This window comes from Pseudorasbora parva, chromosome 21, assembly GCF_024679245.1.
Source record: "Pseudorasbora parva isolate DD20220531a chromosome 21, ASM2467924v1, whole genome shotgun sequence".
Taxonomy (NCBI): Eukaryota; Metazoa; Chordata; class Actinopteri; order Cypriniformes; family Gobionidae; genus Pseudorasbora; species Pseudorasbora parva.
In genome coordinates this window covers 24,288,385-24,314,590 of record NC_090192.1, presented here as the reverse complement: position 1 = coordinate 24,314,590, position 26,206 = coordinate 24,288,385, and the positions used below count along the sequence as shown (strand labels likewise).

General features: G+C 38.5%; 1 protein-coding gene and 1 long non-coding RNA gene across 20 annotated transcripts in view; one reads left to right on the top strand and one right to left on the bottom strand.

Moving 5' to 3' along the window:
• Positions 1 to 26,206, bottom strand: part of nrxn1a (neurexin 1a) — a 212,976-nt gene that overhangs the window by 14,722 nt on the left and 172,048 nt on the right. For 14 of the 19 annotated variants that reach the window (XM_067430710.1, XM_067430707.1, XM_067430708.1 and 11 more), the window contains 3 exons: positions 24,047 to 24,218; positions 19,540 to 19,629; positions 17,958 to 18,274 (listed from right to left, as the gene is read on the bottom strand). In XM_067430710.1, coding sequence (XP_067286811.1) covers positions 17,958 to 18,274; positions 19,540 to 19,629; positions 24,047 to 24,218 — 579 coding nt within the window. The remainder of the gene's footprint in view (positions 1 to 17,957; positions 18,275 to 19,539; positions 19,630 to 24,046; positions 24,219 to 26,206) is intronic. The other 5 variants (XM_067430719.1, XM_067430720.1, XM_067430722.1 and 2 more) reach the window with 1 other exon arrangement.
• LOC137056571 (uncharacterized) overlaps positions 1 to 26,206 on the top strand; it is a 48,668-nt gene that overhangs the window by 2,940 nt on the left and 19,522 nt on the right. Inside the window, exon 2 of the long non-coding RNA XR_010900390.1 lies at positions 7,657 to 7,858. This is a non-coding gene — a long non-coding RNA (uncharacterized lncRNA). The remainder of the gene's footprint in view (positions 1 to 7,656; positions 7,859 to 26,206) is intronic.

The window sequence follows — 26,206 nt, the reverse complement described above, 5'->3', positions numbered from 1 at the left end:
GCCAGAGTGTGTATACATTTGCCAGCTGGCCAAACGTGTACATGCATGTGTGCTTGTCCCAATAGAAATGCAGGGCTGGCTGAGTGTGTGTGTGCGCACGGGGAGGAAAGACATCGATTTGTCTCTCTGAGCTCACACGGTCTGCCCACAGGCTGCAGGGCAATGCCCACGCCAATCAGGACCTTTCACCATCATCACAGCCATGCGGACCGCACGAAACAACACGGAAAGAGGAAGAAGAAAGGGAAAGGAAAGTGGGAGTGGGAGAGAACACTGCACAGTTGTTTCAAAGTGGTTGCTATAACCACATGGTTACCATTTTCCTTGCAGCGATATCTGCTCAACTCAACTCCCAGCTCTAAAACACCCTGCAAGTAGGTCAGTGCGGGTGAATAATTTAGATCCCTTACGTTACAGTGCTGGTTTGTGCTGCTGCTGGAAGGTTGGGATACATTGAGGTAATGTGTTGCAGCAGGAGTGCACAACAGAGCCCTTGCTAAAGGCCGGCAGCGGCAACTCTCTGCCCGACTCTAGAGAGACAAAGAATAACAACGCAGAGATCCTGGGAGCCTATGTTAGGCGAAGTCATCCATGCTGCGCCACCTTTCATTCTGTGAGCTGACGTGTAATGTATAAAATACTGTAACTATCATGGGCATTAGGATTAGAAGTCAACCGATATGTGGTTATGTCTGAAAAAAGGTCTTAATAATGCATAGGCTTGAGCATGAGAGACACAACTTGGACTCTTCCTTGACATGGCCACAGAGAGAAAGGAAGAAGTTCTAGAAGAGGGATGAAGATGTAGAGAGGTAACTGAAAGAGTCCACAAGTGGAGATCCAAGAGAACAACCATCCCAAATTGTATATAAAGCTTGGCGGTATATACACACACACACACACAATAGACTAAAATAATGCATTTTTATGGTTTCAGAGATGCATTACTCCAATCTTTAGTGTCACATGAAATCAATCTAATATGCTAATTTGGTCCTTGAGAAATATTTCTTATCAATTTTGTAAACAGTTTAATATTTTTTTCGCAAATACAATTTTTTTTCTTTTGTTTGCTAAAGAGAAATATATAAATCAGTAATTTGCCATAGAAATCTTTATAACAAATATCTTTACTGTCACTAATATACTGTAATATACAAAAACATACTGTCATTAAATGCATCCTTGCCGAATAAAAGTATTCATTTCTATAGACATAATCTGAAAACCATACCCATTGGGGGGGAAACTATCCAACCCTCTCCATTGACTTAGTATTGCGTGAAGCGGTCTCCTTGTCACTTCTGACTTGTAACAAATCAGAATAATGCCTAAAAGCTGCTATTTGACAGGGTGTATAGCAAACAAGCTAAGAACACAGAACTACGTTTTTATAAGCTGTCGACCCCCACATAAAAAAAAAAAAAGATAATTCAAGGACACAAAAGTGGATACAGGCAATTGAGCACAACGGGTCATATTACTGTGAGAACTACGCCCACTTGAGGGGAGCTTAATCCATGACAGAATATGCTAAAATATGATATATAAAACTGACATTTGGATATTTGACTAACCAGTGACAAAATGTTTACTGCACACGTTGGCATACTAAGTGTCAGGATCCCACAATTCACCCAATCTTCCTGCTGATGCTTCACCTATTGCCAGCTGTATCCACTTTTGTCTTCCTAAACGCTATTTTTTGGGGATTGAAAAACTTAGTTCTGGGTTTAGCTTGTTTGATTATGAAAAAATATATTAAGCAGCAAAACTGTTTCCAACTTTGAAAATGAATCATCATATTAGAATGATTTCTAATGGATCATGTGACACTGAAGACTGGAGGAATGATACTAAAAATGTTGCTTTGATCACAGAAATAAATGATCATTTTAAGTATAATAAATTGAAAACCAATTATTTTAAATTGTAATAAATTACAATATAAAAATTTTTTCCTGTATTTTTGATCCAATAAATGCAGGCTTGATGAGCAGAAGAAACTTCTTTCAAAAACATTACAAATAGTACTATATATATATATATATATATATATATATATATATATATATATATATATATATATATATATATATATATATAAAATGATTAAAAGGCAAAAACTGATATCTAACTGTATGGCTTTACACAAACATGTCTGAATACCTTACACACAGCTGAGTGCCAGAAACCATCCTTCTCTTTCACTCTCTTTCCTTTTTTGGAGCCACTGCCCCTCAGCAAAGTGTCAAAACTCAGATCTAAGTCCTCAGATGTGGCGTTACACAAGCTCTTGAGCGCGAGGCTGTTTTCTGCAGAAAAGTCACATATGACTAAGACCGAGCCTTCAGCATCCATCTGTCTGAGATCGCCGCTCTCCTCCATCCACGTCCCACTCAACAGCTGTGCTGAGGCGGATGAGGGGCAGAAGCGGCCTACATTATGACTGTCCATTTTCCTCTTGCTGAATAACTACAGTGCAGCATGTTGGAGACAGTCTGCTATCAGAGCATCATTTGCACACACACTCACATATACAGTATTAGACTCTCTGCTTTGCTTGCTCTTAATTACTGCACTGCCAACAGGCACAATAAGCGATAGCGCCAAAATGGGCGGAGGAGTGGAGGCGGAGAGAGACAACAACGCTCAGTTCACCTGTGAACACAGAGGGGGAACCAGCTGTGACCTAATGAGAAAGGAGTTGCCTGAATTTTAAAAACACACTTTTCAAGCTCCACCTCCATTCATCCCTCTCCAATTATCTCTTAGTTGCCAGACTGATCTACAGAGACACGGACTAAAAGTAGGACCTGACTGAGCCAGCTCTATATGCCCTGGATAAGAGAGGCACAGGAAGTGGGTGGATCTGACCTACTGATCTCTCCAACCCTAGTCTTAATACCATATGTATGTAGGATCCTAAATTAACTTATTAATTCACCTTTTTTCCCCTCAATTCTGCAGTCATTAATTTGGATTTTGTGGGATTTTTTTATTTTAATTTTATTGCATTATCTGCTTATTGCACTTAAACAGTCAAACAAAAGCCAGTCTTGGCGAGTATTCACGTAAACAGGGCCGGCGCTCCGCACACGCACATCACGCACTGCGCGTAGGGCACCAAGTGCTTGGGGGGGCACCAAAAAATCTGGGTCGTGAAAAAATCATCACAATAGGCTAGCCTACTAGTATAAATAACACATAAAATATTTCTAAAAGCATGTTAATATACAAATGCAATACAAAAGTAATGTAGGCTGTTATGAAGGACTGTCATGTGTACATAATAATGTACTATGATTGTTTAAAATCATAGTTTACCGCGAACTGAAAGTATTAGTAGCATAGATCCTTATCTATCGCAATCGTGCATAGACAATTCTAATGGAGAACGAGTATTCCTCTGTACTATAATTATTATAAGACATGTTTACATATATTTACCATGAGTGACCATTCTTTGTTGTACATTCGCGAGCTAAATGTGTATGCCGTAAATGCACCGTTGTGTTGTTTACATAAAGGCAGCCGGAATGGCGCTAATGACGTTACGGCCGGGAGTTCGAGCCCCGCTCAGAACAGGATTCTTACATGATGATAAAATAAGCCTACATGACAATTTATAGGCTAGTAAGTGCGGATTTCATTTCTTGTGTAACAGTTTAGTACTTTGTACTGTTATTTGTCCATTGTTATCATAATTACACATCATTTATGTGTACTGCTATTGGCATCCTTTTGTATATTGTTATTTACCAATTTGTATGTATATTTTCAGAACCACAAACTTGCCCCGACTTATGGTGGAGAATAAATGTTACAGAAGAAACATCAGACTCTTCAGATGTTCAGAGTTGCATTCTAACTGGATGTGCCATAGTGATTGCAACCAATTACAACCAGACAATTTAAGTACTTCAAAACATAGGCCTAGACCAAATTAGTCGAGAAAAAGGTGAATCTCTGTGCCAGACTCCCTCTGGTTTTCAGTAGAATCCCTGAATATTTTGTCTTGTGGTTATCAATGGGGACGTGGCTCAGAAACTGTCATATGATGACCTGATAGCTGATTTTGCAGCTAGGAAATGTAGACGTGTGCCTCTGTAGGGCCTCTGACAACTGATGGTAGTGAAAATGTTTAATATAGTTCTATAGATTAGCAGAATGGACTCTTTATAGAGATGTAGTCCCTCTGTTGAGTAATTTGTACTGTGCAGTTATGCATGGTTATTAGCAGTTTAAAACGTGCACTTTAAAATTCATACTTTATAAAATTCATAGACTTATTCTATTTACACAAAACTTTTTTTTTGCACTTTTAACTTTCTGTGTTTACATTGTTCAGTTTCAATTATTCATTTGCAGCAGTTATTTTGGAAGTAAAGAGAACCTAAATAAGAAATTCTGAATGGTAGTTATTTCTTTGGTCGGTGGGTGTTTGTTTGGGGAGGGGAGGATAGGGTAGGGTGGGTTGGGTGGTGGGGTGTGGGGTGTGTGTGTGGGGGGGGGGGCACCGCCAAGCATTTGTGCTTAGGGCACCCAAATGGCTAGCACCGGCCCTGCACGTAAACACGGTTTATGAAAACGCATGTGTAACAGTAATGGAGCCGTGTGTCAGGTCTTAAAATGACAGCAGCCTTATACCTGTAGTCAAAGTGAGATAATATTAAAAATATCTACATGGCAGTTTTTCCTACATGGTATCAATTGTCAAAACTGTGACCACTAAAAATGCTGAGTGGCTAACATTGGAAAACCACTTGCCAAAGTTAATGTCAAGTCCTATATAGTGCTGTCAATTGAAAATTAACTAATTGATCAAAAAATGTTCTGTTATTAATTACACCTAATATTAAAAATCGTAATGTATTTTTTATACTTATCGTAATGTATGATTTATAATCATTTCACATAATCTCTAAATGAATGTAGAAACAACATGGAATTTTTCCTCAATTTTAGGATATGTTTACATGATAACACTAAATATGTACTAAATACAGACAAAAGCTCTTTCTAGATCTGTATTATACAAACCAGGTTAGTCACAATGCCTACTATGTTACTGGCAATGCCACTTTAACATATCATTTTCATGCATAAACTTGTAATACACATGCCGTCACCGTTTTCACAAATTCACATTTTTGTTGTGAGTGTGTATATGCTCTTTTTATTTATTTATTGTTTACAAACTAAACATTTTTATAAATTAATTCTAGATTAAATAATCCCTATAAAGCTGCAAAGTTTTTCAGTCAAGATCTGGTGACTGCTTTTTTTCTTTTGTTCTTTGATTAACATTAATGCAGTCAAGCCGGCAACCGTGTGAGCATCAAGTCTGAGGAGGCGGGGGAAATGAAGACTCCAATTCAAATATTTAGAATTTTGGACTGCAGTACCTATTTCGATCACTAGCGGTCAATCCTACATACTGACTAATTCATTTAAGACGAGGCATTTTTGCATAATTGTGTATTTTATGTCAGCTTAAGTGTTGTCTGAAGCAGGCTACAGGGCAGACAAGACGTTTATGTGGCACACATACGCGCACTGCTTTCTCTTTTGTGTCTTTTCACGCATGAAAAAAAGTCCTTTTTTTCCTCAGAATTCAAAAATGTATGTCTCACAATTCTCACAATTTTAATTTTCGATTGTGAGTTAATAGCACGAAATCCTTAGAAAAAATGAGAAATGCGAGATCTACACTTGCAATTCCAAGAAAAAAGGTCAATTGTAATATAAAGTCGCGATTACTTTTTATTTATTCAGTGTCAGAAACAAGCTTCCTTAGATACCACGCTTCCTTGTACTTGTAATAATTTACACTCAGAAACCAATATAAATGTATAAAAGTAACAGCTGGTCCGAGATGGCTCAGACATTCACATTCACCTCTATCTCACCATCTCTTTCAGTCATGAAGATTCTAGTATTCCACCAAGAATACGAATATCTCAGAACAGTGCACCGTCTGTTGTTGTTGCCATGGCGACATGAAGATTCAGCCTGTTCAAAATGATAGGAAATAAAAACCGAATCGCCTCGGTAGATCAGCTGGGACCTGCAAAGCAAACCATTGACTCTCGCTATGTTTTTATTATTTTTTTCCACATTCCTTTCCTGCAGCCAGAGTGAGAGAAGGAAAGGGCGAGGGAAAGCACAAGAACATCAAAGTCTGCCAGCTAACTTAGCAGCCACTAATGAAATGTGAATATTCATAGAGAGGACCTGGTGCTAAATGCAGCCTCACTTTGCTGAGAGCTGTGCGTTTAAATACTGAGCTCATACAATGAATAAAAAATGGCTACTGATGCACTGCAGTATTTTATAACAAGGATAGCTGAAAAAGAAAATTTCACAGGAAACACAATGGAGATACGCCTGCTAGTAAACAACTAGCATGCACTGGACTTTATAGAGCTGGCCCACAGGGCCTCATGCACTCACAGACATCCTGTACAAGAGATTCAACTCAAAAGAGCAAAAACACAATCCGAAGTGCAGGTTGAATCTCTCCATTTTCCATCTTCAAATGCAGTACTAAGATGAATAATAGAGAACCCAGACCTTTCACAGAAGAGGGAAATCAAGATGGCTTCCTGTGCAATATTTAAATATCGATCAAGAATGATTCTCATTAAGGTATTAGATTATTTCAGCACATCCAAAAGCTTTGCATTATCCTGCTTAATTACAACACTACATTAATGATCTTTATTATAGTCAACATAAAATCAAAATGAACCTGGTTGACCTTTTTAAGGTCATATTGTGAATGAAGCATCGGTGCACATTGTCTTCATGAATTTTAATTGAATGTTAAATAGCATTAATCAATAGTCAAACTGTTATTTAGACAGTTTTAGCAAACTCATTTGGTCTTCTTTAAATTTTGGTTTATAACCTTTTGTAGTCCAATCAATTCCAGGTGGATAAAATGAAGAAAAAAAAAAATTCTTATGTAAAAGGCCAAATCACATTGACTTGGCTTTAAGTAAATTGTTCAAATAATTTTTTACATTTATGTATAATTGCCTTTTATATTATGTGCTGATAAAATAAAAATAAAACAGGCAAATGCATCAAGACTGATGAACCGAGAAGTTCTCCAAGTACTCTTGACTCACTCTGAGAAGACATGTGAGTCACAAGTAGCCATTACAAGAAACTCTCAGGGGTCATCCAAGTGGGAATAAATAAATCGGATCATACACGCTGCCCACTGACAGAACACGCTGTTACAGACTGAGGCTAGATCTTAAACAAGGAGTGAGAGAGAGGGGGCAACTTGCTTCACGCAACGCAACACACACACTGGGTTAAACTTTACTGGGGGACAGCACTTTATCTTAACACACTTAATGAGGGAAAGAAAAAAATGAGATGCAAATCAAAAAAAGGACAGCGTCAGTGGGCAGCCGAGACGACCGGATGAAGCGTCTAGTTAAGGATGACAAGAAACCGGCATGTCATGAATGACTCTGGTAATGGGAACTCGAAGCAACAGATGCAGACATCGGCGACAAATGCACGCTCACAAAAGCACTGCAACTTTTTGTTCTTTTCCCGTAACTCCCTCACCGCTGCCCCAATTCTCTTTTCTCTCTGTCTCTTTTTCTCTCTCTCTCTCACTCGCTCTACGTGCAGAGCGCTGCAGACAAATGGTGCATGCCTTTTTCACTGCATGGATATGACAACATCAAAGATTCTGCATGCGATGATGGCTGGATGGAGAAGGACCGTGAGAAAGAGAGACTACCTGGGATGAGGAACAATGCCACCTCGCATCCATGATGGCAGCCTGGCTACACTGTCTGCTTCCTCTATACAGCTTTGCTTTTCTGTTAAGGTGAGAGTTTGTCCTCTCCCCCTCTCTGATCTCCCCGTCCCTGCTCCTAGAGCAACAAAAAAGCCCCACACCAGTAAAATAAAGTCCGCTCTGTCAGATCAAAAGTGATGACTGGAGAAGTCCTACTTTGGTAAGCAGATAGGGATGATAAATTGTCTGAGCATCAGGAGAGACTATGAGTGCCTTCTACAGACTAGAAGAGAGAGAGGGAGGGAAGGCGTAAGCGAGGGAGAAGAGAAAACGAGAAAGATACACACGGAGAGAGGCGGGAGTGAGAGAGGGAAAATACGGTACGACTGCAAGCCGATCACCTGACTCAATTCAGCCAATCGCCATCGCCGCTCAGCTTGAGGTTGCTAAGGGTTTGCTCAGTTGGAGATATTTTATTATAGCCTTTTTTTTAGAGATTGATGTGTGTATGTAGAGAGGAGGGGGGTTGCACACCTTCTGCCCTGCCATAAAACTCCACAGAGACACAACCCACAATCTAACATCAAAAACACATGCACATTCTGAAAATACATCTCTCCACAGCGAGAGAGCGAATGTTACACAACGGATGGCAAAAGCTCCACGTTTTCATCTCCGCTGGCCCTCCTGCTTCTCTGGGACCTTGGGTTATTCAACTCCATCTTAATGCCTCCGCCAGCTAAACTAACCAGCGTGAACACTCCTTTCACTCGCATTCAAATGCGTGCTTTGGGCACGTAGACGCCCACTGAGAAAGGAGGGGTGGAACAGATAAAGAGAGATACACGGTAGGCGTCTGTTTTTCGCACCGTGGTCTCAGAGGACTCCATTTGTCTCCTGCGTCTGCAGAATCTGAGCACGGCCACCAAACGCAGCCATACATTATGAATGTGACAGAATTTATAAAAAAAAGAACAAAAACTAGCTAAGGTCTCAACAGCAACGCACATTGGAGATTAAACATGGTAGGTGGGAACACAAATATCTGGCTTATCATGAAGACTATCCAAGCGGTATGAAAAACCCTTTGTGAATTAACAGGGTCATTATTACCCAAAAGCGCACAGATTAATAAGCGTTTGCAATATCTACCACAGAGACAGAGAGACCTCCAGAGAGAGAGAGAAGGAGAAAAGTAGCTGAGCAGCAGTTCATTTTATTACTCGCTTTGTGCCAGTTCAAACAATCGTATTGATTGACTGATTTAAGCAGTCAGTGTAAATGAGCACTGGGACAACAGTGCATGCAGGGCAAGTCACAGGATCCATTAATTGGACAGAAATAGGGGGATGGAAGCACAGGATTCTGGACCAGTTTAAATCTATCTGTCCTGAACATTGTCCTGCCCTCATGATGCAACAGATTGAAACAAGTTGGTACCTCATTAGAGTACATGTGAATCTTGATGTTGGGATGTTGTATTTTGGGTAGTGTGACACACATAGATCACAAATATATGCACATCTAATGTGCAGGCAGGGCGGCAGTGGCTCAGTGGTTCATGTAGATTGTCTACAAACCAAATGGTTGGTGGTTCAATCCCCGGTTCCACCTGACCAAGTGTCGAAGTGTCCTTGAGCAAGACACCTAACCCCAGCTGCTCCCGACGAGCTGGATGGCGCCTTACATGGCTGACATCGCCGTCGGTGTATGAATGGGTGAATGTGAGGCAAAATGTAAAGCGCTTTGGATGGCCATAGGGTCTGTTAAAAGCGCTATATAAATGCAGTCCATTTACCATTTACCATAATTGAGGTCATTTACATAATAAAGCTAATTATAGTTACTACTATAGCTGGCAATTTTGGCAATATAAAAACAAGCAATATCATGCTATTTTATTTGACTACTTAAGCGGTTGATTTGATTTATTTTCTTGAATCAGTTCAAAATATCAGCTTGAATCAACGAATCAACTAAAAATTCAGATATAGCCTAATGTACAGCAAGTTTGCAGTATGGCATTTTTTATTTATTATAATGGTTTAGTACAAAATAAATATTGCTGTTCATTATTGTGTATTGACATACCGGCACTAAAGACAAAAAAATATGGACGTAGTGTCCGTGACGTCACTTCTAGGATTCTGAAGAGCTGTTTTGAAGCGTAAAGTAGGGTTGAGCTGGCCGTTGCCATCTTAGCAGCGCATCACTCCCGGATAACTGACTAATTGGCAAGGAGGCAGGATGTGGGCGGAGCTGAGGTGGCGCGATGACTAACTGACAGCAGACACGTGGCTATCCACCTGTCAATCAAAGTGACCACGCCCTTAATTATGCATAACTTTAAAGCTTTATATAATGTAAACAAATTAATTATAAAAAAAATTCACCCCACGCACAGCTGTCATGAAATTTGCCGTATAGACCCACAATTTGTACTAGGCTGTAAAGATGGGTTTTTTTTTCTGCTGTAAAGTTGGGCATTATAACATGGAGCTCAATGAGATTCTGCTGCTTCTGGAGCCTGGCCCTAGCGGCCAGTCAATGAATTACAGTTTAAGTCACTTCCGTATTGGCTTCAAGAGAAACTGGGGGAGGTTGCCGGTTGACTGGCACATATAAATGAAAATGATTAAATCTAAATCTTCCCAGTGTTCATTTAGTGAAAACACTTGGTCTTGATCAATAAATACTGCAATATTATATTATTAGATGAGGATTGAGATAACATCCCATTGAATATTATCAAAAGGCTGCAAAAGAGATTTTTATTGACCATATATCTTTTATAGTTGAAAAACGCTGCTTTATTTTCATACATTATCAACATTTTAGAGGCAATTTTAGAGTCTCTCTAACATAAACACAGTTGAATGCATCATTCAAAAATCACAAAGGTAAAAGAAAGCAAATTGAAACCATTTTCAAATGCAATTTCAATATATATTTCCACAATGCAATAACTGATTTGTAATGACACTAGGACCACACACTGTAAACATATTACAGTAATTCTCAGTAAATATGTACACCAAGAGAAAAAAAGGACCTATTTTGCATCTGATGGAATCAAATCCACTCAGCACCAACACAGAGCATCTATAAATGCATGACTCTCACGTGGCACGCGCCCACGCTGCCATTTTCAAGGCAGAGAAGTGGCGCTTCACTGCCCTCTGCCCATCTCTAGATCTAAAAGATACCCCAGGGTGTTTAATGACATGCACGGCTCAAACAGGAAATGCTAATATATTATTTAAAGCCCAGCACATAGCCTGATGGCCCGCCGCAGCAAGATGTCCCTGTAGATCAGAATAAACACACAGGTTCCAAGCATGCCAAATCCCATCGAGCCAAACACTACGGCCATGAGAAGGAGTATCAGAAACACGGCATCAAAAACAAGACGGAACGGCCACATATCCATAAACATGGTGATGTAACAGGTAAAATGTAGCGATCGTATACTTTAGAGAAGAAAAACCAAAGAGAAAGAGTGGGACAGAGGATAAAGAAGATAATAAAAAAGCTGTCACTGCTGAACATCAGTCGTGCGGGTGGTAGTCACAAAGGAAATCAACTTCTGATAGAAATATTAAACATCTCATCTGTCAGTCACAAGCAGACGTGCATGCATGTTTTTCTAAGCATGCTGGGCTCCTTTGAGACGACCTCAGTTGTTTGTTTGTTGCGGCTTCTGTTTGAACAGAAACGAGTAAAACAAGACGCTAGGCTTTCTATCATTAACGCTTCTTTAAAAAGCTTATATGCTGTGAGCCAGTGTCAGACAATAGCAAAACCAGTTTATCTGAGGATAATCCAAGCTCCACACGTCATTTTAAGATTAAGCATGCTCACAGAGCAGATCTGAAGTCATTAAACTAGTCACGCAAAGTATGCAAAATTATTCCAAAGACTACAGACCTCATTTACACTACACACAAATTTTCTGTATTACAAGCAAATCAATTGATCTGCATGAAATAATGTTTCCTTCAGAGCCATTCATTTGTAAACCATTTGTACAATAAAAAATCATCTCCATTATCTACAGCGCCTTTATCTTCAAAGGCCACGCTGACAATCTGGGACTCAAAATCTCATTCAAAGCTGGAAATGAACTGAAAGCTTTAGGATTTTGAAATTTAAAACAAAGCAATATCAGTTAACGAAATGGAACATTTCAGGGTGTACTCACACTAGGCGCTCTGAACCCTGCCCGGGCGCGCTTAACCTCGAAAGTCTGGTTTGTTTGACTAGTGTGAGTGCTCCGTTTTGTGCCCGGGCACGGTTCGTTTAGCCGGCCCTGGCCCGCTTGGAAGAGGTGGGCCAGAGCATGGTTCGGTTGGGCTCGGGGGCAGTGAGTACTAACCTGTGCGCTACTGTCATCATTATGACACCAAACACAAAATTATTGCGACTTGGATGCTCTTTTCAATTAATTTGAATATATTTTGGTTTATAACAATCCTGGTTCTCACCTTACTGACGAACATGAATTGTAGTTTGCAAATAAAGCTGTAAATTCCTCCATCAAAGTCAGCTGCCTTCATAATTATCTTCTGATACGTGCAGTGGAGTCAAGTGAAAATCGCTGCGCAGCATAAGCGATTAATCTTTTAGGCACTCTAATAACGAAAGAAACGTTTTTCTTCCAAAAAGTTGCATTGTGAATGACGCAAGCGTACTCCGGCCCGGTTAACGGTATCCATGGTATATTTCACACGGTACAAGGCAACCGTACCTAGTGTGAGTACAAGATTCTGCATTACTACAGCTCACCAATTAAACAATAATTACACGGGTCAATGGCGACAATCTTTTTTGTTTTGTCTTATCTCTTAAAAAAATGCAATTTATGCATAAAATGACTTGAACACACATCTTTTATGATGAGCATGTTTAATTTCTGAATTTAAAATCCTTTTTTTGCATTCAGAATGTAGAATATAATGTGGTGTGACGCCTCAAAAACAATATTTATTAAATAATAACGAATGCTATTTGAAAAAATATACTTAAATATGTTTAAAAACATTTGGAAATAATAATTGTAAAAAAAGTTTACAATTGTATAAAATCATTAGGTGATTACATTTAAAGGTGCAGTACGTAAGCTTTTCACTTCACTAAAACATAAAAAATACCATAATGTGTTTGCAGATATTTACAAAACATGCAAAATTGTTATTCTACTTTAAAATGTATGTTCCATGTCGGAATACTGTTTTTTGTTTTGGTCTGTGCGATACCACATGTTGCCAGTTTACCCGATAGTATTTCAATGCCATAGGTGGCCAGCTGGCAGGGGAACCGTGTATTGCTGCCATGGAAGCTAGCAAACAAACCCGAGGGGGCGGGGGAAACAACGATGTCCAATATTCTGAATTTAAACTGCAGTAGTGTTCATTTTGTTACCTAGTTTTAATTTAGTCTTAGTCTTGTGCTAAATATCCTTGTTAGTCATATTTAGTCATTCACATATCTTTTTTATTTAGTCAAGTTTTAGTCGACTAAAAGTCTTGTCATTTTAGTCTAATTTTAGTCAAAAGTAATCTTAATATTTCTAATACCATTTCAGAAAATAGTGTTTCACACATCTCAAGCATTGGTTAAATGTCATAATTACCAGAGAAATACACTTGATGAATGATTTTTGTTGAATGCAAAATGCAACGTTAAATTTAACGATTTTGCTCAGTATCAATTCATAGCCTACTGTACATATAAAGGAAAATAAGTTTGCCTTTTTAAGCACTATTTTAAACTTTTCTTGTGTTAAAGTATATTTGCTCGCATTCATTAATATTCACTTGTGTGTTCTTATATAAGTATAATGAAATAAACATATGGGGATGCAAGATATTCATGTTTTAAAATTTTACATTTAAGAAAATCTAGTCTAGATACATGTATATTTATTTATTTATTAAAGAGCTATACGGGCAACAAGTGGGTAAATCATGGGATTACAAATGAAAATTATTATATTTCTAGCCACAAAGTAACTCTACATGTGCCTCTGCATTAGAATTCTCTAATTTAACCTTAATTACTACACTAATAGTAATATAAATAATAAATATATTACAAAAGAAAAATTCTTTAAGGGCTCGATCATTAATGGACCATAATTATTGCACAAATAGTTTTTACTACCATAATATCTCCTCAAAATGTTCATTACTGTACTGTTTACCTGTATAGTGAAGCTTTTTCCTATTCAATGTATTGACAGAGCTGGCTTGTGTGGAACTAATAAGAGCTCCGTGACCACGCGTGATGAATGCATGAACGGAACGCTGTTATTCAACCGCTCTGGCTTTAACTGTTATTCCATATTAAGTGCGCCAAAACACTATTTATTGTTTGAATTTCGTACCTAAACGTGAGATTTTCTCGGCCAGAGTGAGAGCACTGAGAGCACGTGAGTCAGAGCCTGGAAAGCGTGTGCCTCACGCATAATGCGCGACAGTTGCCAACTGTTTTCTGGTCCATGTAGTATCGTGTTGCAGCCACAGGATGGCAGCAACAGGAGACTGAGACTGAGATGAGACCTGAACTTGAGCAACAGCGAACTCATTTGGAATAGATTCAAGGCATAACAGCTGAATGTTCTATCTTGTGATGAAAACGAAAACGATTCGTTGTAAACGAAAATGAAGAGAGATTTTATCTTAGTTTTTATTTTATGCAAAACATTCTAGTCTCATCCTTTTTCGTCAACAATAATGAATGCTAATTTAGTCTTAGTCAGCGTTTTTGGACATTGATGCAGTCTCATCATCGTCTTGTCTTAGTCATGGAAAAAAAGGTCTTTGACGAACATATTTCGTCTTGTCTTGTCTGACATAAAAGAACACTAAACTGCAGTACCTATTTCAACCACTATTTCAACCCTACATACCGCACTTTTGACAGTTTCTTGAAATAGTTGAAGTAGTTTCTTTTTCCTTTCCTTTTAAAATATTTTTTTTATTGCGAACTCATATGTCACTAACCCTATATTATTTAATATAATCCAATAAGAATTATTCAATGTTAATTTTTCAGCTTGTTCAATTAACAAACTTCTCATACAGATTGAACAATTACTCATCTATGGAACTCACTATTCCTTAGCGCACTGCACAGCAATTTTCCCACTCTCAAGTGACACTTAAATTCCTTTAGCCCTTCTTCCTGATCTCAGCTAATTTGAGGATGTTTAAGGGGGAGACCTCTGCGGACACTGGAAAAGTGTTAAGAAGATGGAGAGAGCCCAAGAAGTTCCATTAGCTCTTATTATAGAGAGCTCTCCGGTCTAATGGCTGCTCCTGTCTAATGGGCATCACAAAGGCCTGTAATCAAAGAACCACAAACTCCTCTTTGATTTCCCATCCCTCTCTATCTAGCTTTTATCATTAATTAGATATTAAAAATCCATCTTAAAAAAATGAGGCAGTTGATTTGGACAGCGCAGCTGTGCAGAAAGAGAGAAATAGATTGTAATGGATGATAATGGAGCGCAGATGGCGCAAACTTAGAGAGTGGCGTAGACACTGCTGTGCCGAGAAGAGAGGAGTCTCATATTTCCATGGCAACATTAACCATCATTGTCGGTGTGCGGAGGGCGGCAAGCCCACCATTTTGTAATGCAATCCACAGATGAGGCATGATAAGCCAACCTCACGATTGGGCGCGAATAGATCGAAATATCTGTTATTGCAAACGATCATTTTCACACAACGTGCCTGGAGTGCCCTTGAGCAGGGGGGTAATTTAATATGCAGTGCCAGAATCAGTTTTAACCATATCAAATTACGATTTTATTGTTGTGGAGGCTAAATCACAGTGTGTTAAGTCATGCACGAGGAGACGAGACTGAACTGGCCTTGGCAAGCCTGTCAATCACCCCGCTCAGCCTCGTGCTCTGACATGTAATTACAGTGCCACCGTAATTAGAGCTCACTGTCAGAGCCCTAAATGATGCCTCGAGCTCGCGCCGGAGAGAGAAACCTGCAAGTTGTAAAGGAGAAAAGCAGGTCCAAATACACGCCGCTCAACTCCCCTACTGATTCTCCCTTTATGGCCCTGTTCCATTTGCCTGTGGGTTCTTCTCTCTGTTCACACAGACTTATTGACTGACTCTAGTCTCCCAGCATCCCCCAGCACTCTCTCTCATCCTGAGCCACAGCACATCCACAAAAGAAATGGGCCAATCACTTTGTCTGAAAGCAATTGAACTGTGCCGGGCCGAAACCCTTTGCCGGTTCGATAATGTGCGATCCAGCCACGGGCACGTCTTTAAGTGCCCTGGTCTTAGACTCGAGGCCTCTTTTGCTTGAGAGAGCACAGAGTTCGGTTTAAACTGGCCTCGTTGCTGTCTGGGTCACTTATTGAAACGCCACTTATAATGGTTTGGATGGTAAAAGAGAAACTGAGCGAGTGTATGCGAGAGGAATAAAGAGAGAAGCCGAGAGTAATGATGTAGACGGCCAATAACAGCACAGAGCTAAAACACAACACACTGACCCAGACAACACACAGCCTGCCTGCTTCAATCTAAACGTACCGATCGGTTCCAACACTTTGAGCCAATGAATCTTCATCTTCTCCGTGGTTTTTACAGTTGATTATGGTTAATGGACAAGTCATTCAAAGTCAGGCCTATTTGCCAATAAATCCTTTAGTTCAATTTATGAAGTGAAGAAGCAAATTTGCTTAAAGATTGCACAGCATAACTAGCATAACATGTTTAATGACAAAACAAAATTTTGAAGGTGCACTTGTTTACCTCATTAAAAACAGGTTATACACAATTAAACAAAAAAAATATTACTAGGGCCTGGCCCGAACACAGGAAGCGCACAAGGTGGAAAAATATCAAAGCTCAGTGTCCTTCTACTAAATCCCCTAAATCCGCTTCAGAGCGGTATTTGAGACCAAGTGTATTCCATCATTCATCAAGTAATGGTACTCACATGTGTAGAAATCATTAGAAACTTTGCAGTGCAAGTTAAATTAATTAAATGTGAAGTGTCGGTACTAGGGATGCCACAATTCTCAATATAATATTGAACCGTTCGGTGTGGCATTCACAGTTCAATACACACTTGTGAATTGTTTTTTTTTTCCGGTTTTGCATTTAATTCATTATTTCTATTTCTCTCAGTATAAAATTTTTCTCTCAGTTTATTTCAGCTCTGTTTGAGCGTGCCTGTGAGTCTACACGCTGATATGAGCAAATATCCAATCATATGCACTAAAGTTAGTCTTTTAAGTAAAATAAAGAAAGTGCATTGCAATAAAAACTCCTTTACCTCATTCTGTTCCTGTCGTGAACACAATCCACACTCACGTGTGCCGAAATCGTTAGAAACTTTGCAGTGCCAAGTAGGGCTGCACAATTAATCGAAAAAATGTGATGCTTGAATCGTAAACACCTCTGACTGGCCATTGTGCTCGCGCTCATCGGACATGTCTGCGATTGGTTACAGTGATCAACGCACAGAGCGTTTGAAAGCACACGGAAGTATTTGGAAGTGTTTTGAAAGCGGGAGCGTTTAAAAGCACAAGCAGACATCGATCAGCAGACCAGTCCGCATTCAAAAATGCTCCAGTGTGTATCTGTGTAAGCGCTCGTGAAAAGCGGCTTTGAAATATGTTTTTAAAGCGATGATCATTGTAGCCAACCACAGATGTATTTTATGTTTTCTGCTCACGATTCTGTTTTTTCAATTTCAGTACTGACTAGGTACCGAAGTCTACTTTTGACAACACTAGTGCCAAGTATTGAAAATAAAATGTAAAAGCTCTGTAAACCAGCATGTTCCAAACGTGTCATCAAAAGTTCTATGCACACGTATGGTCTTCACATCCACTGGGCTAAATTCTCAGTCACCCTCAGTCTCAGTCAACTGTTGTCTGACATTTTTACTTGTGGAATTAAACAATCACATCTGACTGTTAATAGTGATTTTTTTTAGAAAGGTGCCGTTAACCAAAAACTTTTGCTGTTCAATGATAAGAAAACAATCACTGAGTGCATCTGTAAAATTCACGGCTTATTTCAAGTTTGTCATGAACGAAAGAACCCTAGTGTTTTCCAATCCATCACATTCTGACAAGGAAGAAAATAAAGCATCACACACTCAGCATCAGCATTCACAGGATCATACAGAACAAGAATAAAGTGGCCGCTGACCTGCGGGGTTGTCGTCTGCTTGCCCTGGCGGTTCGATGCCGTTGTAGTGGTGATGTCGGTGATGGAGGGCGACGTTTCTGAGCGGTTGCCCGTCGCGGATGCACTGGACTGGGGCGTAATAGAAGAAGAGGGCATATCTCCCACCAGCCGGGCACTACCCTCCACTCGCACATTGGGGTCGCCCTCGGCGGCCATGTTGAGCACTTTTAGGCCATTGTAGTAAAGCCCTGAGAGCTGGCCCTGGAAGGGCCGACTGCCCTTCTCCCAGCCTCCAATCTTTATGGTGGTCTGACTGTTGAAGATGGTGAGCTGCCGACCTGCCGGAGAAGAACGTTACAGAAAATACAAGAGTGTTCAACGGCCCGCTCCCCCACGCCGTAGAGACGCACACATACACATGCACACGCTACAGACATAGACGCGCACACGCACACACGCACACGAGAAAACAGAACTGATGGAAGTCCTGATGGTAAAACACACAACAACCGTAACCTTATTTTCCCTGGGGATCATGAAGCAATAAATTACACTAATGCTAACAGCAACACTGGTAATTTATCGACTATAATTTAATGGCTGCTGTTGGCACAAAGTAAATAAATGAAGGGGATGAGAAAGCTGGGTCCCAAAAAAAAAAAAAAAAAAAAAAAAAAAATCAATGGGACTTTGCTAAAAGGACAATCAAATACATACTAAGATGAGAGAAAAACATGATTCTGTATCTGTAAAAACAAATCTCCCCTTTGACGTGAGAAAAATTACCGTTAATCTTTTACATTAAAAATTACAAAGCCTGTATGTGTACACAGGTCTAGTAAATTTTATTGAGATTGCCTTTCAGCAAGGCCAATGGCAATTAAAATCAATTAGACTGAAATAAGGTTTATGTGAGAATGGCTTTACAGCTACATGACACATTACAAATGATTCATCATGGTCATAATTCCATTGAAAAGGGAAAGCAAGAAAACAAGCAAACTTGAAAACAAATCACTTTAAACGATTAAATTTGTTACATACATTGCAGCATGCATTCAAGTCTTTTCCCTTCTTGTGTGTTTAACTTGCTTGTTAAAGGGACTTCATATCTGATGCCAATAATCATTGAAGCTATTTAAGAGACATTTGCTTTGGGTTTTTAACTGTCCACTTTAGCAGTTTCCAAAAGAAATATGTTTAGCATGACAAGTAGATATTCATATATAAATTAAATAGTGTGTACATCACTATGAATTCAAATGGACATATACTTTAATTCATTTAGTCATTTAGATTATTACAGCTGGACAATAACATTATTTAAATAAGTATTTTAATGATGTAAACATATTTTGTTAATGATTGAACTAACTTCAGTTATCAGTATATTACCAGTCCCTTTAACCTCTGACAGGTTTACAAGTACAGTATAACAACACATTATTGAACTGTACAGTGCAAATATTACAAACTACATTTGTTTAATTTTAAACTTGGTTATACAGGGGATTTATGTTTTAGATGGTTTATTTGCTGTGCAAAATATCACTTGCTTATGATCAAATTATCTTTTATTTAAAGTTTTAATCAGTGTTTTTACCTTTGTCGAGTAGCCATTCGTCAACTACTCGACCAAGCCGATATGGGATTCGCTGTCTAGCAATCGCCAGGCGTTCGTTATCAATGTTGCCTTTAAAGTTTAAAGAGACATTTCATTGTTAAAAATCTGAAAGGTCAAAGATTAAAACCTACAGTGAAACATGTCCTAACTGTCTGTTTTTTTTCTTTTTCCTCTTCTTTTCTTTCTTTCATTTTTTTATTTGGAACACCAAGGTTGCATACATAAGAATGCTGAAAGCTTTACAGTCAATTAACTCGAAAAATTTAAGCAAACAAATTAAGCCTATTTTAATAGAAGTGCTATGTTAAATATGCACCTACTCTTCTTGTGTTAACCAACCAAACTCAATCACGTTTATACAACATATCACTCCTTTACATAATACATTTACAAAATAGTAATCCTTTTAAATCTTTTTAGCAGATTTTTCATCTAGTTATACATGAAAACTAGCTCATTTTAATCTAAATATTGTCATTACAGTACATTCCAGCGTTTTGCAACCAATTTGATTTTAGCTTCACATTTGCTATCTAATCTAAGGTATTTTCAGTCATTTTTAATGATAAATCTCACATTATCAGATCACAATACATTTAAAAACATCAAAGTAGCAGAAAAAACACTCAAAGGATTAAAGCAACAGGAAGATTATCAGTTCATCAGTACTGCATGTAAGATCAGTCACTATTCATGTTCATGCTCCCCGTGTGAATTTGAAATTGCTCTGACAAAAGCTTTGACCTCAGAGATGTCCGTATGCGCACAGTTAGGCACTAGTTCCCTACGGTGGGTGCCACGTGACCTTGAGCAGAAGCTGTGCTTAAATGTAGATATTTATGCAACATGTCCTGGTTGAGCCAACTACATTGGCTCTATTCAATTGAGATTATTTGAAAACATTTACTCCTCTCCCATTACGGCCCACACATAATTACCACTCCTGACTTCACTTTGAAATGCAACACGAACCTGACTTGCTCAGATTTCCAAAGAGTATAATTACGCTTCGCAATTTTTACCCCGTGAGCCATTAACTGGTTATTTGTCAATCAAAAACGAGTCTTGCTCTCTCTATATGCGATTAAAGAATGATTAAAATATGAATGGTATGAAAATGTTTCCTCGACCAGACATAACAAGAGTAGTGTAGCAAGTCAGCCTATGATGTGAGAGATTCGGTGAGAATTACTTGCAAATTTCAGTTCTAATGTGTCTAAAAATCTAAATAGAATAGAAGTCTATTCACAATAGAAGTGAATATGAAATATTTTTTGTCACCTGAGCTTGATAGCTGGATCTGGAAAACAGGACATTATTCAAACGTTCTCTTTTTATGTTTTACAAAAGGAATTGTGTCATACAGGTTTGGAATGACATTTTAGTAAATTATTCCCTTTAGGCACCAAAGTTGAAGCTTGTACTACCTTCACATGAATATGTCTACTACATTCGACTGCACTTTGGAGGTAAAGCTCTTTATTCCGTATCCGACACTGAAATGGCATGACTAAATTGCTTCTCAAACACAGTACAATACTGTTTTTGATAGGTGATTGCAGAAGGAGAACACCCGCGGACAGGGAAATAAGGCTTCCTCAGGGCTGCACATAAGGCCATATGGAGTGTGCTTGATTCTGGACTTGAGTCTGAGAGTGCCAATATTCTGCTGTGAGAGCAGAAAAAAACCCTGAAAATCAGTCCACTATATGAGTCCCCCTTTCTTTATACTTTCCTTCATTTGTATTTCCCCCGCCCCTTCTTTAATTCTCTCGTTTTCTCTCCCCTACCATGTGCAGTCAGGTCTAACTGTGATTTATGTCTACTTGTGCACTTTACCTAGAGTAATCAAGAGTGAAAGGAGTAATTTGTCTCAAATCATAGCTTAAAAGAAGCAAGACACGAAGGGGAAAAAAACAAAAAGGAGCTCTTGAAGCGGGATGGACTGGATGACTAAGGGCAAGTTGTGTGCATGATTGCTTGAATGCACATAAACGCACGAACGCATGCACGCAGGCCCGCCCACTCATACACAAACACACGCAGTGGTCATGTTTTGTTGAAATGAGGGGGCAGTTGCCTGAGGGCCTCGCTGTAAAGTGAAAATGACTGCCTAGTTAGCTTAGCATGCTAACAGTCTAAACACTTTGTAAATCAGACACTTTCCTGCTTCAGCAAAGGCATTTAAATGATCAAAGAAAACACTACTGTACTCTAATATCTGTTTTGCATCCATGTGTAATGTTAGGAAATGCAGTGTTTTTCAAAGACAGGATCAACACCTCAATTTATCTCCCCACTAGTCTAAACCTCACGCTGTGGCCATTTTGTGCCCAGCAGTAGCTGTATAGCAGTAATTTGGTTTTAAACATTATAGGAACATTCTAGTTTTTTATTTTATTTATTTATTTTTTACTAAATATGGAAAAAGCCCACTTAAGGACTTTGCGTCCATCAATCTCTTTCAGAAAAATCACTTTTGCTGAAAACAGTGACTGCAATAATGCTATCTTTGTTTATTTCACAATCAATCCATTCCTTAACAGATTTACTTAACAGAAACATTAAAGTAACAGTCAAGAATGAATATTCTGCCATCACAACTCACATAATAATTGTCTTTTGTTGAACACAAAAAATGTAAATTGTCTCAGTGTTTATTGTCTATACAGTGGGTTCCTGTGTTTTAGACTCCACTGACTTCAAAAACAGTCAATTAATTCAAAAGATATTTTGTGCTTTGCAAAAGAAAAACTTGATTGTATAATTTAGATTTTTTTTTTGGAGAACTATTGCTTTAAGCCTTATCCTTTCCACCAGTCAGTGCCGGATCAATGCACTCACCGTTATACTGAAATCAAGATATGAAATGCAATACAATGCTCCTGATATGCATCCAATGGCATTTAGATGCAATTTTGATTTCATTTAAAATGTAATTTAATTAAAAAAATCAGACAAGACTTCAGAGAGATGGGAGTTTAATAAATGCGTTTCATTTTGAAAATCCCATCTCTTAGTTTAATACTTGTGTCTAGCTCCTATATACAATTTAATGATTATATATATATATATATATATATATATATATATATATATATATATATATATATATATATATATATATATATATATATATATATAATTTTCTTTGTATGCTAAAGCTGTACTAGTTACAGAACTAATTGTTCAAGATAAACAAGCAGCTCTTTTTGTTCTCCCTCGAACTGGTTGTCAATTTAAATTCTATGCATTTATTATCTCGTCTAATGCGGAGCTGAGTCAATCAAGCGCTGATTAAAATGAAGCGGTCATGACTAATTTTCTTTTTTTAAATACTTCAGTGGAAAAGTTTCTTCCACTCTGCCACGGACATAAGATGCATTAGTATTCAGGCAATCACATGCGCACTGCTCACTAAATCCACTGACACAATGGAAACAGAAAGCTGAGAGAAAATGGCACATTACAATTGCTCCATTTTAACAAGCAATTGTCTTCCTCTCTAAATGAAATACACTGCTGGTATTTGGGTTGTTTGTTTACACTAAAACAATGAGCGGGTCTCGACTAAGGTAAAAAAGTTGCTCTCTTTGTCTCCGTCTCTGTTTCTATTTCTATCCGTAGTCATTCTTTATAGTCGTGTTTCCAAGAACTATGTCTATATTTTGCTTCATTGTATGTCCTAGTTCACCTAAGCTCTTGTAAATAGAAAATGTAAACTCTTCGATTTAGATAATCCTGTTAAGATCTGTATTGTTCTCCAAATGTAATAATACAAAATGCAATTCTATACAACCTATGTATCTACAGCTGAACCTAGTTGCATTTTCCCTAGAAATTTTGAATTTAATGAACAGCCGCATTGAACGCAATGATGAGCAACGGACGGCAACATAGCACTTATGGGAAGCATGAGATTTTCCGAGCTTCATTACCACTTCAGTCGTCGAACACTCAACATTTACCATCAACAATCTCTCACGTCTGCTCTCAAGAAGAAAAGAAGTTTGCGCGAGCAAATAATCTCAGTAATGGAAGAGATGGTTTACGAAGAGCTTGAAGTAAAATACAAATTAAAAGACTAATACAGCCGCCTCCTTTTCATCATGATTGACAAACGAGAGCAATGGGATTATTTCTCATCTCTGATCTCTTGTCAAGCTTTTGTCAGGGCTTTTCAGGCGACTGAGAGGCTGGTGAATTTGATAACCCTGGCTCTGACATTTTCAGCCTTCTAAAGCCCCAAGAGCAATCATCTCTGCTGACATTTGGAAAGGATACCAGGGTTACCTTTTTTTAACTGTGAGAAACCACAATCACAGACAAAGGCATTTTGTCCTTAACCCTGTGATTCAGACTCTTTTTCATGAGCTCTGCCAGCCTTTTATTGTTCCCATTGTGCATAGCTGCATGGCTTAGATTGTGTGTCAATGTGTGTGTGTGTCTGTGTGAGAACATGCGTATAAAGGCTTATGGCTCTTACCTGTTGGGTAACGCTCAATGACTGGCAGATCATCCACCTGCAAGGTGGCGTTACCACCACTTCTCGTAAAGCGAACTATGTGGTACTTTCCATCATTTACAAACTTTGAGGTTTCTTCAATGTTTATGTCATCGGTGCCCACATTGAACACCACTCTGATATTGCCTTTTTCCTGTAAAGAGAGAGAGAGAGAGAGAGAGAGAGAGAGAGAGAGAGAGAGAGAGAGAGAGAGAGAGAGAGAGAGAGAGAGAGAGAACAGAGAAAGAAAGAGGGAGATAATTTAAGATTCTATCACAGCCACTCTGGTCAAGTTATATTCTCTGGATTATTTTACCACATGAACATCACACTTAATGAACTTCATCTTTTGTGTTTGCAACCTTTCGGAAGACATTTTTTGATTATTAATAAAGGCCCTCATAAAAAGGCAGCACCACTCCATCTTAAATGGCAGAATAACAGATGTACCAAATTTATTGAGGACCAAACAAGGTGATAGTTTATCAGCCTGTGCACAATTTCTCCTGACAGCACAATGCATCAGAAAGATTTACCTCCACTTTAATTCGGCAGCATAAGGCAGCATTCATATTTAATAACCGAAATATCTATAATTTATGTTTTAATGAGGCTATTACGTGAAGGAAATGATAGTAACAAAGAAACTGATAATAATTAGTGAGGATATATTTGTTATGTCTGTGTACATTAAGAGAATACTACGGTTTTGGTTAATACGTTTAGTAAATATTATATGAAATGCAATTTAGCATGTTTTATTGCATTAGCTATGCGATATGTAAGTGATAATGTACAGTCAGAGACTCGTTATGACAAAATAAATCCTGGCAGTTTGATTAGGACACCATTGAACAGAGGGAGGGTTTTGTTTCATCCTGAAATGGTTTATTTCGTATTAACGACCGGCTGACTGTACACTATCCTGCACATTATATGATTACTTACCAATTAAAGAAACAAATGGACATCAAATATTGATTTCAGCTGAAATTATTTAATCACATGAAAAGAAGGGTAACGCTGAGTGATATGACAGACTGGTCCGATGTTAAAAAAACTGCTCATTATATGGATTTTTTCTGTAGAAGTCAAAAAGGTTTAATAAATGACCGCTTAACTGTATAACTGCCTGTTGTCGAAGGCAATTGATATCCTGCACAGCTGTGCAAGTGTCATGTCTCTTGTATCACTCGTGTCCTAATTCTTTTCACGTTGTAAAATAATTTCAACTCAATCTCTTTTGAATCAGTCCTTCAGGGTGATACATAACCCCTCAGATTTGTGTGGGGTTCTGATTTCTAATATATATATATAAAAACACTGCTGATGGAACGACATAAACTCACATGCTACATTTAGGGCAAAGGAATATTACCAGCAGCAAGCTGTAATTTTAAAGGGGGTGGCACGAATGTTGCAGATGTCAAAATAAAATTTACTGTGTCACACATTAAGCCTTGTAAACTAAATAATACTAGTTTTTCATTCCCGTTCATGTTCAAAAGTTTTTCAACAAGCCTGCAGGCAGATAACATAATCGAATCACAGGAAATCACAGGAAAAAAATAACCTTATAAGATTTTTCCCCCTTGAAATCAGCGCCTTAAGGCAATATGCTGGTCATACACAATAATGTGTGACAGTCTCAGTGAAACGGAATCTAATCTTTATTCTGATGCAGCGCTTGTCATTTTCAGTGTAAATTCTCATCAATGCATGTTGCTGTCTTATTAATGTGAGCAGTGAGAGTGAAATCACTCTGTGCACTTCACATCCGCACCACTAGATGGCCTCAATCCTTAATGGTTCCCGATTTGATGCAGCTCAGTGGGTGGGATTCACTTTTGCTAATTACAATAAAATGTATTCGTGTGCAAACAATCTCTTCTGGTGAAAGCACTTGCTAATAATACTAACTCAATCCACGGTGTTTGTCTTATATAAAACAGTAACTATGCCCACTCTGTGCTCTGCTTGATGACCTACATGCCTACATGCACTACTTGGTTAGCTAAAAACTTGTTGGAGACTTGTTATGAAAGCTATTACAAGCCTGCACATGAGCGCAGGCAATTTTGAAAATGGTTATTTGACAAATTTACGACAGATGGAGGCCATTAGCTTGAAAACACTGAAATA